The 20,760-nt window shown below is 41.2% G+C and overlaps 1 protein-coding gene across 2 annotated transcripts in view; it reads right to left on the bottom strand.

The window, feature by feature from the left end:
• The window catches only part of nadka (NAD kinase a), a 92,040-nt gene that overhangs the window by 49,440 nt on the left and 21,840 nt on the right, over positions 1-20,760 (bottom strand). For both annotated transcript variants that reach the window (XM_051118099.1, XM_051118098.1), the window contains exons 3-4: positions 12,512-12,595; positions 10,325-10,454 (exon numbers count right to left, since the gene is read on the bottom strand). In XM_051118099.1, the coding sequence (XP_050974056.1) occupies positions 10,325-10,454; positions 12,512-12,595 (214 nt within the window). The remainder of the gene's footprint in view (positions 1-10,324; positions 10,455-12,511; positions 12,596-20,760) is intronic.

Below are 20,760 nucleotides of genomic sequence, written 5' to 3' on the forward strand. Positions count from 1 at the left end.
GGGGGGTCTCCTTCGCCCCCCTGAAGGTTGTGGCGTAATGTCTCAGCATTTCTCCAGTTTATTCCACAGTGTTTCCCCTAGTATCTTATCAGATATTTTATTTTACCAGTTCCCACATGGCTTAAATTTTGCTCCGCCCCCCAACGATTGCTTCAGATACCTGGTACCCCTGGTGGGCCTGTTATCTGGCTTACAGGGTGTTGGGAAGGTTACGTGTTGAGCTTCACTTGCCCTGACACGCTTGCCTATCAGCATCTGTTCCTCATCTACGTAACGCGGTTCAAGATTGTGGCGTTTTCCAGAGAAGACCCCAAATATGTCTGTTTTGATGTAACATCGTAGAGTACAACTGAAGGGGAACGACTCGATTACATCTGAGGGAATCTGAGGGAACGGAGACGTTACGTCATCCTGCCACAATCCTGAACTGCGCTGAATGCGTCTCAGGTCCTCAGCATAAACCTGAATGAGTGGATGCACGTCGCCATCTTATACAACCGTATGTACGGGGGAGTGGCTTGGCATGCAAATTCCACTCGCCAATTTTCATTGGCCTTTTCCAAATAGCTCAGAGGTGATTGGGCTCCCAAGTGAGACCCCAAATACGTCAGTATTGACGTAACGTCTCTAAACGAGGGTTACAGACGTAGCCGAGACGTTCTGGGCTAGGACTGCAGGTAAGTGTAACGCCACAGCAGCAGAGGGAGCTCTCGCCTAGTACTGTCTGTTACCACTTCCTCTGCTTCCTCTATGGTGACTTCCTTTTTGACAGTCATATAAAGAAGGCCATGCCAAACAGTCCCTTGTGAAGTATTGTTTTGCTGTTGCGGACTCTACCAAGCGTTTTCCTTGTTTTCATTGCCTTGTTTCATTCTTTTCGTCATTGCCATTGCCATTGCTATTGTCATAGTCATAGTCTAGTTCCTTTGTTATTTTCATTGCCTTGTTTCATTTGTTACTTTGGACTGCTCACTTGGTTTTTGACCTTTTTGCCTGTTTCTGGATTGAGCTTTTGTCTTGCCCTGGATATTACTGGTTGTTTGGAGATCGACCCTGCCTATTTGACCACACTGTGTTTAAATAAAGCTCGCACTTGGATCTATCTACGCTGTTTAGTCGAGCCCCGTTATTACAGTAAGGAGGTCATATGTGAGCCTGGACCACAAAATCAGTCATAGGGTCCGTTTTTTTTTTTTTTTTTTTTAATTGAATAATCTGAAAGCTGAATAAATAAGCTTTTCATTCATGTGTGGTTTTGTTAGGATAGGACCATTTTTGAGAAAATCTGTTGTTCAAATGAAGTTCTTAGCAATGGATATTACTAATAATTTTTTTGATATATTTACAGTAGAAAATTTACAAAATATCTTCATGGAGCATGTTCTTTACTTAATATCCTAATCATGTTTGGCATAAAAGAAAAATCGATAAATTTGACCCATACAATGTGTTTTTTTTGGCTATTGCTAGAAATATACCTGTGCTACTTAAGACTGGTTTTGTGGTCCAGGGCCACATATTAGAATTAAATAATAAGTAAAAAAAATAATAATAAAATAAAATAATAATAATAATATATATTTTTTAAATCTTTTTGTGTTTGGCGGTTTTTGTTCTGTATAGTACATGAGTGTAGTTTATTTAAGTGTTAAACTACTCTGTCAGCGTGTTTTATAGTCTATATGTAGTTTTAAGCACCATTTTTATTCATTTTGTACAGCGTTTTATTTAAGTTGTAAACTGTGTGTACATCATTTCACTTTTTATACAATTGTGTATCCCTTTTGGGTCTTGTATTAAAATTAGTGTGTTTGGCGTAACGGTGTGTAGCCGATCAGCGCTGTGATATAGTTGACCAATGAAATCGAGTCATAGCTACGGGGTGGGGGTTTTGCATAGAGGGCGTGGTTTGCACAAGTGTGTAAATAAATAAAATAACAATGGAGTGTCTTTAAAAGCCCTCTTTTGTGCAGAACTACTTCCTTCCGCCACAGATTCAAATCAAAGTTTGACAGTTGAGGAGGACTTCCGGTATGGCGGCAAGGCGAGTGGTAGCGTAGAGTGAGAGCTCCCAGACAAATTGTGCTATACTCCCCAAATTTAACTCATTATACTCTTTGAAACTAATAACTAAACATGGAGGGGGAGATGCAGCGAAAGACTAGAAGCAAAGCATCTCAGAAGCCCGAGAAAACTGAGAAACAAACAGTGGAAGATGAAGACAACGCCATCGAGCACGAGGAGGAGGATACCTTACAAACTAGTATCGGCGCTATATACGCTGAAATTAAGGCTATCCGATCGGACGTGAAGACGGAGTTGAATAACTTTCACGAGATTCTTTCTAGAGACATGAAAGCTGATTTGGCAAACTTCAAAACAGACATCAATATGAAACTGAACGAAATTACCACAGATTTGAATTATACAATGGGTAGACTGGAGCAGGCCGAACAGAGAGTGACGGATTTAGAAGAATGGAACACCGAAGCTAAAGAGGTGCTGTGTCAAACCCTTGACATTCAACAAAAAATGCAGACAAAACTGACAGACCTCGAAGCAAGATCCCGTCGAAACAATATACGACTATACAGAATTCCTGAGGAGTCTGAAGGGGACAACATACAGGAGTTCATCGAAAGCTTCATCAAGGCGGAATTAGCACTCCCCGACACTGAACTTGGGATTCAGCGCTGTCACAGGGCGCTCTGTCCAAAGCCACCACCGAATGCTAATCCCCGATCAATTGTGATTTACTTCCTAGAATATAAAATCAAAGAACTGGTGCTTCGTTCGGCTTGGAGGAAAAGGGAAGTTCACCTGAAGGGGAGACGAGTGTACTTTGACCAGGACTATCCCGCTGAAACTCAAAAGAAGAGGAAGGCATTCGCTCCAATAAGGAAACTACTCAAAGAAAAGGGTCTTCGCTTTCAGACACCACCTCCAGCTAAACTTCGCATATTTTTCGAAGATGGTCCGGTTGTTTATAGCAACGCAGCGGAGGCGATGGAAGATTTAAAGAAGAAAGGTTTGACAATGGCCAGCATTAGAGAAGATCGTGCCACTGTATCGGCATCCATGGAAAGACTGAGCAAAATCTCTTGGGAAACGGCGGGTGCAAGGCCGAGACGTAGTCGAGAGACGCACCGAGAGAGAGCACGGAAAAGACTCCAGGATTTTCGCCGGGACATCGGAGATACTGACTGATTTTTTTGGTTTTCTTTCTCAGGGTAAAATTAGTTAATAATAACCATTATATCCAAGATTTAATCTGCCAATATGATAGATTAATACAATAAGGACAACAACCCTTCAAGGGCGAATCTATATAAGGAATCCTGAGTTTGGATAAAATTATTTTCATTATGGGTTAATTTAAGTTTCTAGCCTAACAGACTTATAAATGGAAAACGTTTCTGCCTGGGAATTCCACTAGGAAGACGCAAGTGCACTGGTTTATAGTATCGGTTTGCACTGGGGAGGCCCTTCGTTAATCGAAGATTTTCCTTTCCAATCAAAAGTTTCTTTAGAAAAACTTTGATTATGGAAGTTACTATATTTTTTTTTCCTGTACATCTTATATTTCTCAGTTCTGTGTTAAGTATGTTGTAATGTTAAGGTCAACCAAAGCTTACAGTGTGAAAGTATACGTGTGGATAAATGTTGCAGCAAGAATATAGAATAATATCACTTAATGTTAATGGGTTACAAAGTCCTATTAAACGAGGTAAACTAATAGCAAAGATGAAAAGAGAGAATCACCATATCATTTTTTGGCAGGAAACTCACCTGGTACCAACTGAACATTAGAAACTGAAAAGGTTAGGATTTAGAAACACATTTTATTCATCCTATACTAAGGGACATGCTAGAGGAGTTGCAATATTAATTTCAAATAAGGTGATTTTTCAGGCTTCTAGCCAAATTGTTGATAAAGAGGGACGTTACATTTTAGTTAAAGGGACCCTTGATTCTAGGGAAGTAATATTACTTAATGTTTATAGACCACCAGGACAGGATAAAATATTCATTAAGAAAATATTTGATTTAATAGCTTCAGAAGTATCAGGTATTCTTATTTGTGGAGGGGATTGGAATGTACAGTTGCACCCTACCCTAGACTCTTCAAACCCATCAAAAAAGATGAATTCTGAAACACTGTATGTTAGGAAAATGCTTAAGACAATGGGCATGTTTGATATATGGAGGGAGCTCCATCCGTCTGCTTGACAGTTCACCTTTTTCTCCCACCCTCACATGGTCTACTCTAGGGTTGACTATTTTTTTTATGTTTCACTCAGAGAGACATAGAATTATAGGGTGTGAAATAGGAACTAAATAGGAACTAAAGATATTTGGAGATTAAATGCTAGTCTTCTAAATGATCACCAATGTGAAGAATATATTAGAAAAGAAATTAAAGAATACATTGAATTTAATAATAATAAGGATTTGTCACCATGTGTAATATGGGATGCGGCTAAGGCGGTACTGAGAGGAAAGCTCTTAAAGTGGTCTTCATGAAAAAAGAAGGAAAAACAGATGTTAGTGGCCAATTTAACAAATACTCTAAAGACACTGGAACAAAAGCATATTGAATTAAATAACCCTAAATTTTTAGATGAAATAAAAGTGGTAAAACAACAAATTATTAAGATACTTGACAAACAAGTGGAGATTAAACTCAAATATATTAAACAATCTTATTATGAGAACGGTAAGAAAGCTAAAAAAAACGTTAGCTTGGAAACTCCGTAAACAACAAACAGAGAGGTCAATTTTCAAAATCAGAGACCCTGAAACTAATGTAATATGTTATAAACCAGAAGAAATATCACAGTCTTTTGAAAAATATTATAAGAAATTATATTCTCAACCAGAAGCAGCTGACCCCTCAGTTTTAAAAAGTTTTTTGGAATCTTTAGATTTACCGTCAGTAGGAATGAAACAAAATGAATTGGTAATACAGGAAATCACTGAAAAAGAAATTAATATTGCAATATCAAATCTAAAAACAAACAAAGTACCAGGAGGGGATGGATATCCAGCAGAGTGGTACAAAACATTTAGGGAGTTATTGAAACCTATGCGTCTAAAATGCTTTAACTATGTTCTAAAGGGGGGTGATACCCCAATGTCCTGGAAACAAGCTGTTATATCTGTAATACCTAAGACTGGAAAAGATAAGACAGAATGTGGATCATACAGACCTATTTCAGTTTTAAATATAGATTATAGAATATATGCTTCTATAATAGCTAAAAGACTAGAAAATATAATCCCTGATTTAACTGATACTGACCAAACTGGATTTGTTAAAAACAGGCAGACGCATGATAATGTAAGACGTGCATTTTTTTTGTTCGAGAGCATGAGCAAAAATAATTCAAAATCCCTGGCAATTAGCCTTGATGCGGAAAAAGCTTTCGATTCAGTGAGATGGGAGTATTTGTATTTAGTATTACACCGTTTTGGCTTTAATGAAGAGGCTATAAGAACTATTAAACCGCAATATCATTTACCAATGGCCAAAATCAAAATAAATGGTAATGTCTCTAACTCAGTTACACTGGAGCGGGGATGTCGTCAGGGGTGCCCCTTGAGTCCTACACTTTTCGCACTATTCATAGAGCCGTTAGCTCAAGCAATCAGAGAGGATACAGAAATTCTAGGAATTCCAATTAAAGAAACTGAACACAAAATATGTCTGTATGCGGACGACATTCTTATGACGATTTCTGAGCCAGATTCCTGCTTACCCAAACTCATGTCCTGTCTTGAACAATTTGGTTGGTATTCAGGATATAAATTAAACTTACATAAAACTCAAACCCTCTCATTTAATTATTCACCACAGGAAAATATACGTAATAAATATAATTTTAAATGGAAAACAAATAATATAAAATATCTGGGGGTTATTATACCAAAGAATTTGACTAAAATTTATACTATTAATTATGGTTCTACTACAAAGGAACTGAAAGCAGACCTAGACAGATGGACACCCCTAATCTTTAGTTTGTATGATCGAATAGAAATTATAAGGATGAATGTTTTACCGCGATTATTGTTTCTCTTTCAATCACTACCTGTAGAAATACCAAAAAACAATTTAATGACTGGAATCAAATGATCTCAAGATTTATATGGAAAAATCAGAAACCTAGAGTAAGATTTAGAACGCTACAATTACCAAAGGAAAAGGGAGGACTGTCTCTTCCATGTTTGGAGGATTATTATAAAGCAGCACAATTAAAATATCTAGTTTGTTGGTGTATTAATGATTACGATGCAAAATGGAAAGAATTAGAATTTCTCCAGCTAGACATTTCTTCTCCCTTCATTATTGGGGGACAAAAATGCTAAGGTTATGTATTCCAATAAATTAAGTAACTGGACATTGGTCCCTCTTAATATTTGGTTTAAAGAATGTAAAACTCTTAAGCTGGAGAGGCAAGCATGTCTGCTAAGATGGGTGGCATATGATAGAGACTTTAAACTTGCACAGATGGATGTGCGGTTTAAACAATGGATATGGAACGGCATTACAGCATGTTGTACAGTTTGTTCTGAGATTGGTTTAGAAAGCTTCCAACATCTCATTGATACTTATAATTTAATGAGACAAGATTTTTATAGATATTTACAGCTTAGGAGTCACTTTAATAAAAATATTAAAAGTAAAGAGGGAATTGAATTGAGTCTCATTAAAGTTTTTGCTGAGGCATATAAAGGTGGTATTCATAAGAAATTGGTATCAAGAATATATTTAAGTATACAATCCTCTAAGTCTCACTCTACCTTATATGTTAAAGAAAAATGGGAGAAGGAGGCAGACATAATTCTAATAGAAGAAGATTGGCTAAACATATGTAAATCACAGCATGCTACCTCTAGTTCTGGTCGGTGGAGAGAATTCTCATGGAAAAATATGATTAGATTTTTTATTACTCCAAAAAGAAAATATTTACAGAATGGTAACCCAGAAACTGCTTTCTGCTGGAGACAATGTAACAACACAATGGCTGATTATTTTCATATATTTTGGAACTGTCCAGCAATTCAATCCTACTGGTTAATGGTAATCACTGAAATTGAATTAATACTGGGTTTTGAGATTGATCATAGCTTTGGTACCATATATTTAGGAAACATATCAACTGATTTAGATTCTCAAGACAAGTACCTCCTCAGATTGTTATTGGTTGCTAGTAAGAAAGCTATAACTGAGAAATGGCTGAATGAGAACCCACCAACAAAAGAAGAGTGGATAGTGATTGTAAAGGATATGTTTGATATGGAGAAAATTACCTTTTCACTAAGACTAAATATGGGTAAATTTTATAAGAACTGGTCAAAATGGTTAATACACATGAAAATAGATAGTACATAGAAGTGCTTTGTAGCGAATTTTGGGGGGTTTGAACTCTGACCTCATGTTGAGCCTCTGGTTCGAGCCTCCACTGCCGACAGCAAGCCAAGTTCATTTACCATTAACCATCAGGACTGGATGGGTAGGCGAACTTGTGAAATGAAGTTCCAAACGTAGGTTCAGGAGGAGCCTGAACATTCAGGCCTGTCAATCATCATTACGAGCCTTTATAAACAGCACTCATTGCACATTCCCAGTGTCTGTTCTTCCCGGCATCCCTCCACCCTCCATCTCCTCCTCTGTTTCCGTTATTCTCCCTCTAGGTAGTTCTGCAATTGGGGGGTTTGAACGCTGAGCTCAAGCCAAGCCTCGGGTTCAAGCCTCCATTGTGGACAGCAAGCCAAGTTCGTTTACTATTAACCACCATAATTATGCTCATTTAATAAATTCTGGTGGTGAAAATACAAGAAAATTATTTTCTACAATGAATAATATGTTGAGACCACCTGATGCTTTTTCATCGCATTCAAATTCTAATACCTTGTGTGATTCTTTTATGACTTATTTTAAGAATAAAAGTGATACTATTCATAACACTCTAATGACTCCCAATAACGGGCCATGTTTTTCCTTTTTCTAGTTTCTATTTGCCTACGGCTCATGAAATAGCTGAGTGTGTCCCAAAATCGAAATCGTCAGTCTGATCCTATTCCTAAACATTTGGTTAAGTTCTGTCTACCTTCCTTGTTACCTTTGATTACCCAAATCATACATTCTTCTCTTACTACTGGTATTATTCCTTCATTCCTCAAAGTAGCAGTCATAACCTCGGAGCAGATCATAATAACCCAGAAAACTTTCGACCTATTTCTAATTGACCTTTTTTAATGGAAAAAATAGTTGCTCAACAGGTACATGCTTATCTAATAGAGAACAACTTGTTTGAGCAATTTCAATCTGCCTATTGTCCATACTACAGTACAGAGACTGCACTTATTAAAGGAACAAAAAACTTGTTAATGGGTGGGCACTCTGGACTTTCAGCACTCATTCTTCTCGATCTAAGTGCGGCTTTTGACACAATTTTACATATTATCTTGTTGGAGAAGTTGATTTCCATTGGAATCACTGATACTACTCCTAATTCGTTTAGATCTTATTTATCGGGCCGGACTCAGTTTGTTCAAATTAAAAGTTTTAAATCACGGATATCTCAGATTATTACTGGTGTGCCTCAGGTCTTAGTTTTGGGCTTTGTTTTGGGCTTCTGTTTATTGTTTATCTATTGCTTTTAGGACAAATCTTCTGTAAATTTAATATAAATTTTCATTGTTATGCTGACAACATAACCAGCTCTATACGTCTTAATAGCCTAATTAAACTTCATCACCGCCTTCTCATTTGCTTTGTTTATCTGAAATTAAATCATGGTTTACATGTCATTTTCTTATGGTTAACAGTAAGAAGACTGAAATTTTATTAATAAGTACTAAATCAAAACTGCATTGACTATTGCTAATTATGTTATTTCTCCTTCTTTTCAGGTTAAGATTCTGGGTGTCATCCTTGACAGCACTTTCTTCTGATAACTTCTGAGGCACATGTAAATAATATTACTTGGTCAGCACATTATCATTTGCAAAATATAAATCATCTTCAGTCATCTCCTTCTGCTAATAGTACTGCTGTCCTTGTGCATGCATTAGTTACATCTCACATTGACTATTGTAATTCTCTTCTTAGCGATGTCTCAGAAACTTCTTTACAATCTTAAAATGGTTAGCAGCTTGGATTGCTACACAAAAAAACCTTGATTAAGTACATTTCTCCAGCGTTTGGCTTCCAGTTAAATAATGGATTCAATTTAAGATTTTACTTTTCACTTACAAGGCTTTTCATAATCTGGCACCTTTATATTTGCGTGAACTTCTTCATGTGTACTCACCTACCCAATCTCTCCAATCTCTCAGACTTTCTGCTTCTGTGACTTTAGTTGTACCATCTGTATGTTTGACTACCATGGGATGTAGATCTTTTGGTTTTTACGGCTTCGCGTATTTGGGATACTTTACCTCTTGACATACATAACAGTTGTAGTCTTTCAGTTTTTAAATCGCGTCTTAAACTGCTTTTTTTTTTTTTTAGATTAGCTTATTCTGATTGATATAGTGTTGTGTATTATTGTGAATTATTTCTTGTCATGTATTGTTTATGTTTATTTAATTATATGTAAGGTACCATTTGAGTGTTTTAAAAGGCACCAATAAATACAATTACTTATTAATTATTATTATTATTATTATTTATTGCAGACAATATTTTTTTCACAATGTGTTACTTTGTGTGTTTTGGCCCACGTGAACTACCAGAGGTGCTCTTACTACTGCATGTATTTTTGATGTTGACTCCCGGTAAAGAAAAAAAAAAGAAAAAAAAAGGAAAACAGTAATATATTTGACGGACAGGGTCATAAAATTCCATCATAATTTATTATTACCCATCATTTTAATTTTCATATTTAAATTATAACAACACATTTTTTGTTCACATTTTCATTTTTTTTTAATCTCGAATTTACAGGACAAGCATATAGGTTTGTGGATTTCACTATTTATGAAGAAAACAGATGAACAGAGACTGTGAGTCACTTTTCATGTTCAACACCACACCCCACAGTGAGGCCACTAAAAACAACAAAGTAGGTTAGGTTTGGTTAAAAAAAAAAAAAATTCTCTGATGTTTGTTGAAATATGGTTCTGAAGTTGGTTCTGACAGATTCACTGACCAGCAGATCATCAGCTTCAGTACATGACATGACAAATAATAAACATTCCTGTGCCAGAGCATGCCTTGCTGTCCTGACCTTTGAATCCTTTTACTTCTAACACACATTCTTAATGGCCACATCTGCTTTTTTCTTTCTTGTGTAATATTTTGTGGTGTTCTCACCTGTGTCAGAAAAAGGCAGAGTTCTTTGAAAGGTTGTAGCAGATTGGCGTCCCTGATTTTCTTTACAATAAGGACACTTTTGGGGGGCTTGCTCCATGTCAACCTCTGACTGGCTGGATCTTGAATATGCCTGAATACACAGATATTAAAAAAAACAAGTTTGTCTATATAGCATCAATTTTCCCTGATCTTTTGACATTTAAGAGGTCATTGTACTATAAAACATAAAATATTAAATACACTGTACTACTGTAGCTGAGAACATCCTCAGCTCTTATTGAAACCAAGCTGCCACAATGATTTGTTTTGCACTTTCTCGTCTTTTTACGTAATAGAGATAATAATTACACCAGCACAAGCTTACCTGAACATTAAGAGATCAATATCTACTTCATCATCATCACCATGTTAGTGAGGTGATAAGGACAGGTAGAAGAAATATTAAAACAGCGATTAGGAAAGTAGTTGTTTATTTTGAATGAATGAATGAGCACATTTATATAGCACTTTCATTGTGTATTGCCATACACCCAATGCGCTTTACAATCATATGGGGGGGATCTCTCCTCACCCACCAGCAGTGTGCAGCATCCACTTGGATGATGCGACGGCATCCACAGGACAACGGCGCCAGTGCGCTCACCACACACCAGCTACAAGTGGAGAGGAAGAGATGAAGGAGCCAATTCAATGAATGGGGATTATTAGGCCATGATTGATAAAGACCAGAGGAGGGAATTTGGCCAGGACACCGGGGAAACACCCCTATTCTTTACGAGAAGTACCATGGGATTTTTTAATGACCACAAAGAGTCAGGACCTCAGTTTAACATCTCATCTGAAGGACGGTGATTTTTACAGTATAGTGTCCTCGTCACTCTGGGGCATTAGCACTCACATAGACCACAGCTTCAGTGGGCAACCAGTCTTGGGCTGCAGGGTGATATGGATGTGGCTACTTTGTAAAAAATGTCTGAATATTATTTGTTCTGTATATTTCACTTAGCCCCAAGACATGCTTTAGCATATCCAGAACACCTGGTTGAGTCCCAGCACACTCAACAACTTTCACAATTGCCATAGAAAAGACTGCATTCAACACTTTATTAGCAATGCTGGGGTTGTCCACTCAGAGAGCAGTGGTGCTTACTGCCAACCCCCCGTAAGTGACACCAATGGATACTGGAGGTGTGTTACCTGGGGTAACACATTGGCTGGGGATTAGATACGCAGATATGCAACCTCCCAGAAACACTCATGTATATGCGTTTTTGGGGTTGGCGGGGTTATTATAAACACTTCATACTAGGCTTTTTGGCTTGTTTTAAAATAACTTTTATGTTAAACAGAAGAAAATTCAGGTTTAAGACAGCTTGAGAGTAAGTAAATAATGACAGAATTGTAATTTTTGGATGAACTATCCCTTTATTGTTAACACAACAACAAAACACAAAGAGAAAAATCACTCGCTGCTCTTCGTCTGAAAAACTGTAACACAGTTGCTCTAATAAGAATTAATGTAGGATCATTTATACAGTGACGTGTATATATTTTTTATTTGTATATTTGTTCATTCAATTTAACAATCCGTGTCACGTTTTTTTTAATTAAACGGTTGTATAAAATTAATATCTAATGCAACCGTGCTTACTGTATATTAGGGAAGAACAGAGGGTGGGATGCTTTTAAAAAAAAAATTCTCTCTCCATAGGCAGAGGTTGACCCAACTCCAGGGTAAGGCTATAGCCTATGTCAGGGGTGTCCAAACTCAGTCCTGGATAGCCGATATCAGAGCTCCTTGTCTCAACACACCTGCCTTGAAGTTTGTAGTGTGCCTAGTAAGACCATATCTAGTTGGTTCAGGTGTGTCTAACTGAGCTAAACTCTGCAGGACACCGGCCTTCCAGGACCAAGTTTGGACAGACCTGGCCTAAGTAACCTAATGTTAGTGTAATCTGTTAACAACACACATCATAAACCCATCATTTTAGGCAAGTACCAGATAATTGGTATCATGTCATGAAATGTTTTTAATATGAGTATGAAAGGCATACATTTTGCTCCTAAATATTGAATCATACTCAATAGCGCACAGGTAAAACAACAATTAGAATTTTATATTATTAATAAAATGCAGACAGAGGGAGATGTCTAGTGGACTACAGAAATATTTAATAAAGGACTCACATGACAGCTTTAGGATTCTTCAGCATGCAGGCTTTGGGCCCAAATGTGGTGACAGGGCTTGGTCCATGAAGTGACTGTGTCCTCCTTTAAAAGAACAGAAAAATTACAATTTAATTGTTTTTTAGAACTTTATAATTAGCAAGATATTCAAATGTATACAATGTTCAATAGGAAGCCAGTGTGGAGTTGACAGAACCAGGCTAATATGGTCATATTTCCTGGTTTTAGTAAGTAACTTTAGCTGCTGCATTTTGGACCAGCTGGAGTTTGTTTATTAAGTATGCAGAGCAGCCACCCAATACAGCATTACAATAATCTAACCTTCAGGTCACGAATGCTTGAATTAATTTTTCTGCATTTGAAATTGAGAGCATAGGTTGGAATTTAGATACATTTTTAAGATGTAAAAACACAGTTTTACAAATGCTAGAAACATGGTTTTTATGCTGCCCTTAGAAATTGAACTTGTATTTTTTGTGTATTATTTTACCATTTATGCAAAATACGATGGGACCATTGCAACTGGCCCACCTCTACAGCTACTTGGCCCTGCACTAACTGTGAGCCAGTGGCATCACTTCTCCTTTCGTTTTCTCCTCATTTCAAGCACCAGGTCAAGGCTTGGTTACATCTCTCAACTATACAAGGGTTGATAGCTCAAAGAGCATTATTGCATTTATGTTTTCTTGTAATATGTACTATATACTGTATTTTCTATATATTTAGTTTTACAGTAAGGGATAATCACCAAGAAAAGTATACTTTGGGACTTTATTCTAAATGTTTGCTATCTAATTTCTAATGGAGCACAGTCACGTTCTATGAGGTCAGAGTAGTAAAAAGTCATCATCGCAGCGGGCATGATACTGCAGTCTTCTAAGAGAGTTCCTCCTCCTGAAGATAAGGTGCAACTCACAATGAAGCAACAAGAAGGAACAAAGTGATCAATCAACTGATGCCAGGAAACAAGTGAAGACATTCACAGCACCTCTTCAGCAGATGAAAAGATGATCTCAATCCTCTAGGTCAACAGGTTGGCAACAGGTGGCCCGCGGGCCAAAACTCGGACAAATGGTTCTTTTACACTGAGCACAAACCGAATGTCCGCCTTTTGCTAATTCAGACCTGCACGCTAGGTGGCGTCGACCAACAATGCATTTTCCTTAGATATGTATCTTGCATATGGATTTAACATTGTTTGCTGCATTAACTTCAGATATATAAAGTTTGGTTCTGCGCCAGAAACAAACCATCTATTATGCTTAAAAGAAAACATCTTATATAAAATATAAATAGAAGTTTAATCAGCATTATGCCATATTTGAAAATGTTTATAATTGTTCATGTATTTGCTTAAAACACACTTTAAACCATTGTTGAGTGCTTGTAATAACTTCTGATTGCAGTTGATTTTGATTCTATAATAGGCAGACATGCGCTTTTTGTATGTTTAATAACGCCCCACCCTGCTTATTGTCATAAACATCCTGTACTGAAAATACCATGAGCTGCATACAAAACACATACAGAAAATAATTATATATATAATCATATGTGTGTTTGCTTTCATATTCCATGTGTAGAACAGTAGAAAGATGTTACATCAAAATATTTCTCTTTTTTTTTTTAATACAGAAGCTCTAGAGAGTGAACATGCTCTGACTCATATAACACTCGTGCACATGGAAGAAAACGGACAGATCTCTCCTCCAGATCACATAATTCAGTGGAGAATTCATCGAAAAGTATATTAAGAACATGTGAGAATAACCATCAGTTCTCAGATACAATGACAACAAGAACGCATCCTCTTTTCTCTTGAAATACTCTTCTTCTGTGTTTGTTTACACTGGTTTTCGAAACAGCGCCACCACTTTTTGTGTAACAGCAGTTGCTGTGGCCACAGGATGTAATGCCCAAATCTTATTGGACGGGCTGTGGGACTGGTAGGTAAAAAAAAAAAACATTCACTTTTTCAGTACACAAATGTTCACGGTCTGTGTGGAAGCATCCATAGGAATCTGTTGGTTTATTCCATCGTGTGCGATATTCGTTTCACTTTTTCGCGCTCAGTGTGGAAAGGCCTTAACACTGTGTCCTACTACACAACGCTGTGACACGAAATAAAGGAGTTTTTGTGATAACTAGCCACAATGGCAACACAAGAAATTTCTATTTTTTTGTGTGTTTTTTTTTTTATTTCTGCGACGTTACGGCTGGAACAACAACACAAACTATGACGATTTGTAACGCCAAGCCAACAGAGGGAGCCCTCACCCCAGTACTGCCTGCATGCTCCCTCTGCTGCTTCTACTGTCACTTTCTGTTTGGCAGTATATAAGGACTCACCATGTGCTTGCATGTTGCGAAGTATTGCCAGTTTAACCTGCCTTACCGAGCGTTTACCATTACTCTGTTGGATTACCTGTTGCTGTCTCGCTTTGTTTCTGGATTATTGAGTTTACGGATTACCCTTTGGATTTGTTTGCCTGCATGGACTGCTTACAAGGTTTGACGCATTTCTGCCTCTGACTATCGCTTTCTGGACTACCCCTGTTGCTACGTTCGTTATATTGGACTGATTTCCCGGCATCTGACCCACTGCCTCGATTAACCTCTCTGCCGTTCGGATTACGTTTGTGTTGTGTTGCTATTGGATTGCCTTTCCGGTTATTGACCCTCTGCCTGTTTATTTGTACACCTCTGCTGTTAATAAACTTCCGCATATGGTTTCTACTTCCGCCTCAGCGTCCTCATTACAGAATACTTCGCCTCCCCTGAAGCCAGCAGAAGTTACAGCGCACACACAACCAGAATCATGAACCCAGCAGTATCTCGTCTCATCTGCCTTCGTCAAGGCGACCGGTCCATAGAGGAGTATGTCGAGGATTTTTGTGGACTGTGTTATCAAGTAGATTTTAATGATGTGGCACTAAAGGACTTTTTTCGTTTTGGTTTGAACGAGCCCATTAGTTCAAGTCTGCCAGGGGGAAAAATTTGTTGGTCACTGGAGGAATATATCGATCATGCTCTGCTCCTAAGCGGATCACCATACACTGTTGGGATTGTGGACGAGGGACCCCGCAATCCCGCAGTGACCACCACACCACAGCCTGTGCACGTCATGCCTGCCAAGCCAAAGCCTGTTCAAGCCACATCCACCAAGCCAAAGCCTGCTCACGCCATGCCTGCCGCTCCAGGGCCTGCTCACGCCATGCCTGCCGCTCCAGGGCCTGCTCACGCCATGCCTGCCGCTCCAGGGGGCCTCACGCACGCCATGCCTGCCGCTCCAGGGCCTGCTCATGCCATGCCTGCCGCTCCAGGGCCTGCTCACGCCATGCCTGCCGCTCCAGGGCCTGCTCACGCCACGCCAGAGTCTGCACGCAAGATGGCCGCCGCCACGCCAGAGTCTGCACGCAAGATGGCCGCCGCCACGCCAGAGTCTGCACGCAAGATGGCCGCCATCCCCAAACCTGTTCACAAGATGGCTGCCATTCCAGTGCCAGTCCACAAAATGGCCGCCATCCCCAAACCTGTTCACAAGATGGCTGCCATCCCAGAGCCACTCCATAAGATGGTCGCTGTCTCCAAGTCACGCCACATGATGGCCCACGTACTGGACTCACCCCTAATGGCTGTATGGGCAGCTAAGATTACAGCTACTGTTCCTGTACCAAGTCAAGCTACAGAACCAAGCCAAGCTACAGAACCAAGTCAAGCTGCAGAACCAAATCAAGCTACAGTTGCAGCTCCAGGGTCAAGTCAAGCTCCAGGGTCAAGTCAAGCTCCAGGGTCAAGTCAAGCTCCAAGGTCAAGTCAAGCTCCAAGGTCAAGTCAAGCTCCAAGGTCAAGTCAAGCTCCTGTGTTAAGTCAAGCTACAGCTGCTGCTCAAGGGTCAAAAGCTTCCAAGTCCAGTCGAGTTTCAGGGTCAAGTCAAGTTTCCAAGTCCAGTCAGGCTTCCAAGTCAAGCCCAGTTCCAGGGTCAAGTCCAGTTCCGGAGTCCGGCCAAGCTACAGAGCCCGGCCAAGCTACAGAGCCCGGCCAAGCTACAGAGCCCGGCCAAGCTATAGAGCCCGGCCAAGCTTCAGAACCCGGCCAAGCTTCAGAGCCCGGTCAAGCTTCAGAGCCCGGTCAAGCAACAGAGTCAAGTCAAGCAACAGAGTCAAGTCAAGCAACAGAGTCAAATCAAGCAACAGAGTCAAGTCAAGCAACAGAATCAAGTCAAGCCAAAGCTATTGTTCTCCATGAATCAAGCCAAGTTTCAGCTGTTCTCCATGAGTCAAGCCTAGATACAGCTGTTGTTTTCCACGAGTCAAGCCAAGACACAGCTGTTGTTCTTCATGAATCAAGCCAAGACACAGCTGGTGTTCCCCACAAGTCAAGCCAAGTCACAGCTGTATCCCACGAGTCAAGCCAAGTCACAGCTGTACTCCACGAGTCAAGCCAAGACACAGCTGCTGATCTCCACGATTCAAGCCAAGATGCAGCTGTTCCCCACGAGTCAAGCCATGTTGTTCCTGAGTCAAGCCATGTTGTTCCTGAGTCAAGCCATGTTGTTCCTGAGTCAAGCCAGGTTACAGCAGATCTTCACAAGCCAAGTCAAATTGCTGCTGTCTTCCCTGAGCTAAGCCACGCCACGGTTGTTCTTCATGAGCCAAGTCAAGTTGCTGCTATTGTCCCTGAGCCAAGTCAAGTCACAGTTGACCTTCACAAGCCAAGTCAAGTCACAGCTGGACTGCACGAGCCAGGTCAAGTCACCGCTGTTCTTCCCAACTCCCTGAGTCAGTCCGGCCACGGCAGGCCTCCCTGAGTCAAGTCCGGCCACGGCAGGCCTCCCTGAGTCAAGTCCGGCCACGGCAGGCCTCCCTAACTCAAGGCAAAAAGCTATTATCCTACCAAATCCTCATCTGGTCCCCTATAACATTTCTAACCCAAGCCACGCAGAGCCCACGCTCCCAAGCCACGCAGAGCCCACGCTCCCAAGCCACGCAGAGCCCACGCTCCCAAGCCACGCAGAGCCCACATTCACAAGCCACAAGCCCATAACATCAGCACCCACAAGGTCAACAGACACCCCACTAGCTACTGTGCTGCCTGTAATGGCCATAGCCATTTTCAGTGTGTGGGCTGCACACTGTGCTCCAGAGGCCTCGTCTGTCCACGAGTCTGCTCCAGAGGCCTCTTCTGTCCACGAGTCTGCCCCGGAGGCCTCGCCTGTCTACGAAACTGCTCCAGAGGCCTCGTCTGTCCACAAGTCTGCTCCAGAAGCTTCGTCTGTCCTCGAGTCTGCTCCAGAAGCTTCGTCTGTCCACGAGTCTGCTCCAGAAGCTTCTTCTGTCCACAAGTCTGCCCCAGAAGCTTTGTCTGTCCAAGAGTTTGCGCCAATACCTCCTGAGGTGTCAGCATGCGCTGTAGAACCTCCTAAGGAGATGGCGTCCATTAATGAACTCACTGCCTCGCCTGTCCACGAGTCTACGTCAGAGGCCTCCTCTGTCAAGGACTCTGCGCCAATGCCCCCAGAAGTGGCAGCTCCGGCTGCAGAATCTCCTCAAGGGGCGGCGTTTCCCCACGGACTCTCTGCCTGTCCAGTCACGGCCATGAAGGCCATTTATAATTGCCCTGCCACACCTGCCCAAGCATCTGCGCCCATGCCCCCAGAGGTGTCAGCGCAAGCTGTAGATCCTCCTATGGGGGCGGCGTCCTATCATGAACTCTCTGCCCGCCATGTCGCTATCAAGAAGGCCAAAGAAATCATTCATGTGCACACCGCTCTGCCTGCCCTGCAATGGCTCCCTGCTACGACTGCTCTGCCTGCCTCGCCATGGCTTCCTGCTCTGCCTGCTCTACCTGCCTCGCTATGGCCCCCTGTTCTGTCTGCTCTGCCTGCCTCGCCACGGCTCCCTGCTCTGCCTGCTCTGCCTGCCTCTCTGCCTGCCCCATGGCCTCCTGGTCTGCTGTTCTGTCTGCTCTGCCTGCCCCACCATGGTTCCCTACTCTGCCATTGTGCCACGGCCCTGGCCCTCCAGTGCTTCACTGTCTGCCACTGCTCCATGGTCCAGGTCCTCCTGTGCTTCACTGTCTGTCCCTGCTCCACGATCCAGGCCCACCTGCTCTACATGGACCTGGCCCTCCGTCCCACCCCCTGTTTTGCCTCTGTTCCCCCACCCACCTGGACTGTTGTTTGAGCGCCAGGAGTCGCTCCTAGGGGGGGGGATTCTGTAACGCCAAGCCAACAGAGGGAGCCCTCACCCCAGTACTGCCTGCATGCTCCCTCTGCTGCTTCTACTGTCACTTTCTGTTTGGCAGTATATAAGGACTCACCATGTGCTTGCATGTTGCGAAGTATTGCCAGTTTAACCTGCCTTACCGAGCGTTTACCATTACTCTGTTGGATTACCTGTTGCTGTCTCGCTTTGTTTCTGGATTATTGAGTTTACGGATTACCCTTTGGATTTGTTTGCCTGCATGGACTGCTTACAAGGTTTGACGCATTTCTGCCTCTGACTATCGCTTTCTGGACTACCCCTGTTGCTACGTTCGTTATATTGGACTGATTTCCCGGCATCTGACCCACTGCCTCGATTAACCTCTCTGCCGTTCGGATTACGTTTGTGTTGTGTTGCTATTGGATTGCCTTTCCGGTTATTGACCCTCTGCCTGTTTATTTGTACACCTCTGCTGTTAATAAACTTCCGCATATGGTTTCTACTTCCGCCTCAGCGTCCTCGTTACACGATTATAATCTCAGGTACTGATTATGTGCTTTATTCAGTGTTAAATGTGTCTAATGTAAGTCTGAATATCATGAAAGCAACAACGTTGTAGTTTACCTCAGATCTTGAAAATAAATTTAAGCAAACATATGTTAAAACTGCGACCCAACAAGTGTAAAGTAAATGTAAGTTAAAGTGTTGCCTGTGTAACCAGTTAAAACTTAAAGTTGCGATGAGGTCATTAAATGTATGAAATTATATATAAATGCATGAAAGAGTCCTAAAAAGGTTTTAAAAACACTGTAACAGTCTGTCACAGACAATTCTAGTTGCATTTTTCATCAATTTATTTCTTAAATTATCCTTTCTATGTTCTGGCCCACCATCTAGTGGCGAATTGTTTTTATTTGGCCCAATGCCAAACTTACTTGATGACCCCTGCTCTAGGTAATCATTATCAAAAAGGTCCAGCACAAGCTCTGCAGCTATCCACAAGTTTCCTACACCCCATGAGGCCTTGCGTCAAAAGTGGGAGCATCTTCCGGTTCAAAGTAAACAAGCGGGAGGTGACACTCATTTATTCAACAGTTGACAGTAATGATAGACAAATGAAGCCTCATGAAGCACTGACATTTTCGACTGTTTCGGGAAAAGATTCAAAGCTTTGAGTGTGTCAAAAACAGCATGATCTGGTGGTTAGTAAATAATAAAGTAGCCAAAAGCCCATGAAAGAAACACCGTCAGACAAAATATTCAATCAAGGCTTCATCTGGCACACCCCTTAACACAAGCGCCGATGCAGTCGTTCAAGATTTAGCACCGTAACAACATCTCTTATAAAGGTTAATCTCTTATAAACAATGATCCGAAAAACACTTAGCCTCTCGCTAATTAGCATACAAAATACCACTAATGCCGCCTTACCGGAAGTGACATGATGTATGGCCAAGTATGGTGACCCATACTTGGAATTTGTGCTCTGCATTTAACCCATCACAGTAGTAAGTAGTGAACAACACGCACACATACACCTGGAGCAGTGGGCAGCCATATTGCTATTCCTGCAGCGCCCGGGGAGCAGTTGGGGGATCGGTGCCTTGCTCAAGGGACTCACCTCAGTCGTGGTATTGGGGATGGAGAGAGCGCTGGTTATTTACTTCCACGACTTTCAATTCTGCCGGACCTGGGACTCGAACCCGCAACCTTTCGGTTACAAGCCCGCCCCCAGCAGTGCCCCCAGTTTTTTACAGTAGCGCCCCCTCGGAAACAGGTGGATAAGAGCCAGAGCAAATGCAGTTGCAGCACATGCTGAACTCGCCTATGCAGAGAAAGAAGCAAGTATGCTGAAGCAAAAAGCAAATTTGGATGCAAGTCTACACATCTTAATATTTTTAAAAGTTGAACACTTCAAACCGAAGCAGCAGCATATGAGGAAGCAGAACAACAAAACAGCAGCATATGAGGAAGCAGAAGAGCTTGAAAGTGGAGAGCTTCAAGTAAGAGCAGTTTCTGACATTCCACCAATGTTGCTCAGCG

Source organism: Labeo rohita, chromosome 8 (genome assembly GCF_022985175.1).
Source record: "Labeo rohita strain BAU-BD-2019 chromosome 8, IGBB_LRoh.1.0, whole genome shotgun sequence".
NCBI lineage: Eukaryota > Metazoa > Chordata > Actinopteri > Cypriniformes > Cyprinidae > Labeo > Labeo rohita.